At 36.3% G+C, this 2,564-nt stretch overlaps 1 protein-coding gene across 1 annotated transcript in view; it reads right to left on the bottom strand.

Annotated features, from left to right (window-relative positions):
• Positions 1-495: 495 nt before the first annotated feature.
• The window catches only part of LOC107731980 (dynein light chain 2, cytoplasmic), a 3,920-nt gene continuing 1,851 nt past the window's right edge, over positions 496-2,564 (bottom strand). The window contains exons 2-3 of the mRNA XM_016543205.1: positions 1,966-2,102; positions 496-768 (exon numbers count right to left, since the gene is read on the bottom strand). Coding sequence (XP_016398691.1) covers positions 631-768; positions 1,966-2,097 — 270 coding nt within the window. The 5' untranslated portion in view covers positions 2,098-2,102 and the 3' untranslated portion in view covers positions 496-630. The remainder of the gene's footprint in view (positions 769-1,965; positions 2,103-2,564) is intronic.

Genomic DNA, 2,564 nt, shown 5'->3' with positions numbered 1-2,564 from the left:
TCTTGGTACTTTTCTGGACCTTGAACGTGGTAGTTACCTTGCTGTCTATGGGAGGGTCAGAGAGCCCTCAGATTTCATCAAAAATATCTTTAATTGTGTTCCGAAGATGAACGAAGGTCTTATGGGTTTGGAACAACACGAGGGTGAGTAATTAATGAAAGAATTTTAATTTTTGGGTGAAATAACCCTTTAACTAGAAACGGAATGCAGACAATCCTGTTTGGATCTACAATAAAAAAAAATTAAAAAAAGATTCACTTTATACTCAAAATATGTATGACATATCATTCTTTAATATAATTTAAAGGCAGCGGTCTTGTACAACATCAGTGCAAAACAAATTTGGACTTGGAAAAAACTAACAAAAATCATCTTGTTGCGTCAACTCGTGCAACTACAGAAAGCAAAAAAAGTTACTGTATTGCAACATATACAAATTAAATAATATACACGGTCCATGCATTTATGCACAGCCTCTATAGCTAAATTCACGAGTGTGTATGTGGGAGAGAATGTAAGTGTGTGTGTGTGTGTGTGTGTGTGTGTATAGAGAGTGTGGCTCAAGCCATCAGTGCATCACAGTCCAGGTTTGGAGTTGATGTCCAACTTTCATGAACAACAGCGGTTCCCTCAGCCCGATTTGAAGAGCAGAATGGCCACTTGACCCAAGTAAAAGTAGATGAAATGCTTCGTTTCATGCGTAACATAACTGCCAAAGTTCCGTCCCACAATACAATGCCATGTCGGATTATACTTCTTATCGAACTCCTGTTGAAAAGCAAGAACAGTAATTTATACTTTACTAGGAGCAGCAGTATTCTAGAAGGCCTAGCCTACAACAACAGTGTATAGGTCCATATTCATGTATTTACATATTTTATGATGTGTATATTGCAAATGCACAAATAATAATAATGTACATACTCTTCATTAAAAAGTAATGTTACATAATACATTTGGGCGGTGGGTGGGTGGGGGTCAATGAAAGATTTGGCTGAACATTAGTTTCAAAGTATTGAAGTGTATTACAAATTCAATGTTAATCGATTTTTGTTTTTATTTCACAAAAAAAAAAAAATTTGAAATCAAACAATAATTAAAGGAATAGTTAATCCAAAAATGAAAATTTGGTGAAAATGTACTCATTCTTTTGGCCAACCAAGATGTAGATGAGCTTTTTACTTCATTGGAACAGATTTGGAAAAATTTAGCATTTGCTCACCAATGAATCCTCTGCAGTGAATGGGTGCCGTCAGAATGAGAGCCAAACAGCTGTTAAAAACCTCACAATAATCCACACCACTCCAGATGATCCATTAACGTCATGTCAAGTGAAATGCTGCAACTTTCTAAGAAACAAATGCATCAAGGTGTTTTAATTTTAAAACGCCACTTCTGTCCAAATTACAAGTCAAGAATCAATAACGCTTCCTCCAGCGGAAAAAGTGGTCCTCTCACATGAAAATCCACCAACATATTCGTTTTGAACTGATTTCACTTGTTAACAGTGCTGGGTTTATTTCTCTCCTAAATCAGATGAGATGACTTTTCACTGGAGAAAGCAATATTATGGATAAAGGACTCCTATTTAGCCAGAAGCAAATATTTGAAGTTAATGATGGGTTTATTACAAGCTTTACGCTTCACATGTCATTAATTGATGGACTGGAGTTGTGTAGATTATGGTAATGTTTTTATCAGCTGTTTAGACTCTCATTCTGACGGCACCCATTCACTGGGGAGTGGTGTAATGCTCCAAATCTGTTCCCATGAGAAAAACTAATCTCCATTTTGGATGGCCTGAGGGCGAGTACATTTTCAGCAAATTTTCATTTTGGGTGAACTATTCATGCAGTCTCACTGAATCTTTCTAAGAATCAAGATAAAACAGGAAATAATGTCTTCAATAAAATACTGTTGAAGTCTGTAGAGGTGTCAATCATAAATATTGTGTGGATGGGTGACCTTTTTGATATATGCAGCAATGTCCTTCTCAATGTTGTACTTCTCCATGGCCTGTGTGGCACAATCCACTGCATCCTGCTGCATGTCCTCAGACATATCAGCATTCTTTATTACTGCCTTCCTGTCAGTCATGATGGCTGTGAATATGAAGAAAGAGAAAAGGCAAAGGGGATTCACTGACCGTCTGGAATACAGTAACCAGAACAATGAAGAACCTTGATCACGAAGATGAATTAGCTACTTGAAGCTTTCTTGTTTAACAGTGCCACTATCACCACCCAAAAAAAAAAAACTTTTCCGAACAAACAGTCCCACTCCTCAATTCACACATTTTTTTTTTTTGGTGTTTAACTTTTGTTATATTTTGGGACAAGACAACCACCGTTACAATTGGTTGAGCCAATGCTGCTGTTTCGGGATGTAAAAAAAAAAATTAACTTACCAATAGCTTACTTATAGTTGATTCTGCGTATTAAGTTGTGATTGGAAAAAGTAATTCAACATCAGAAAAATTAAACCTTCACCTTTTTTTTAAAGGTGACATATCATGAAAATCTGACTTTTCCAGGTTTTAAGTGCTATAATTAGGTCCCCAGTGC

This window comes from Sinocyclocheilus rhinocerous, unplaced genomic scaffold (assembly GCF_001515625.1).
Source record: "Sinocyclocheilus rhinocerous isolate Xijiao unplaced genomic scaffold, SAMN03320098_v1.1 scaffold128, whole genome shotgun sequence".
NCBI classification, from domain to species: Eukaryota; Metazoa; Chordata; class Actinopteri; order Cypriniformes; family Cyprinidae; genus Sinocyclocheilus; species Sinocyclocheilus rhinocerous.
Note: the sequence above shows the minus strand (reverse complement) of the source record. Positions and strands in the feature narration are given on the sequence as shown.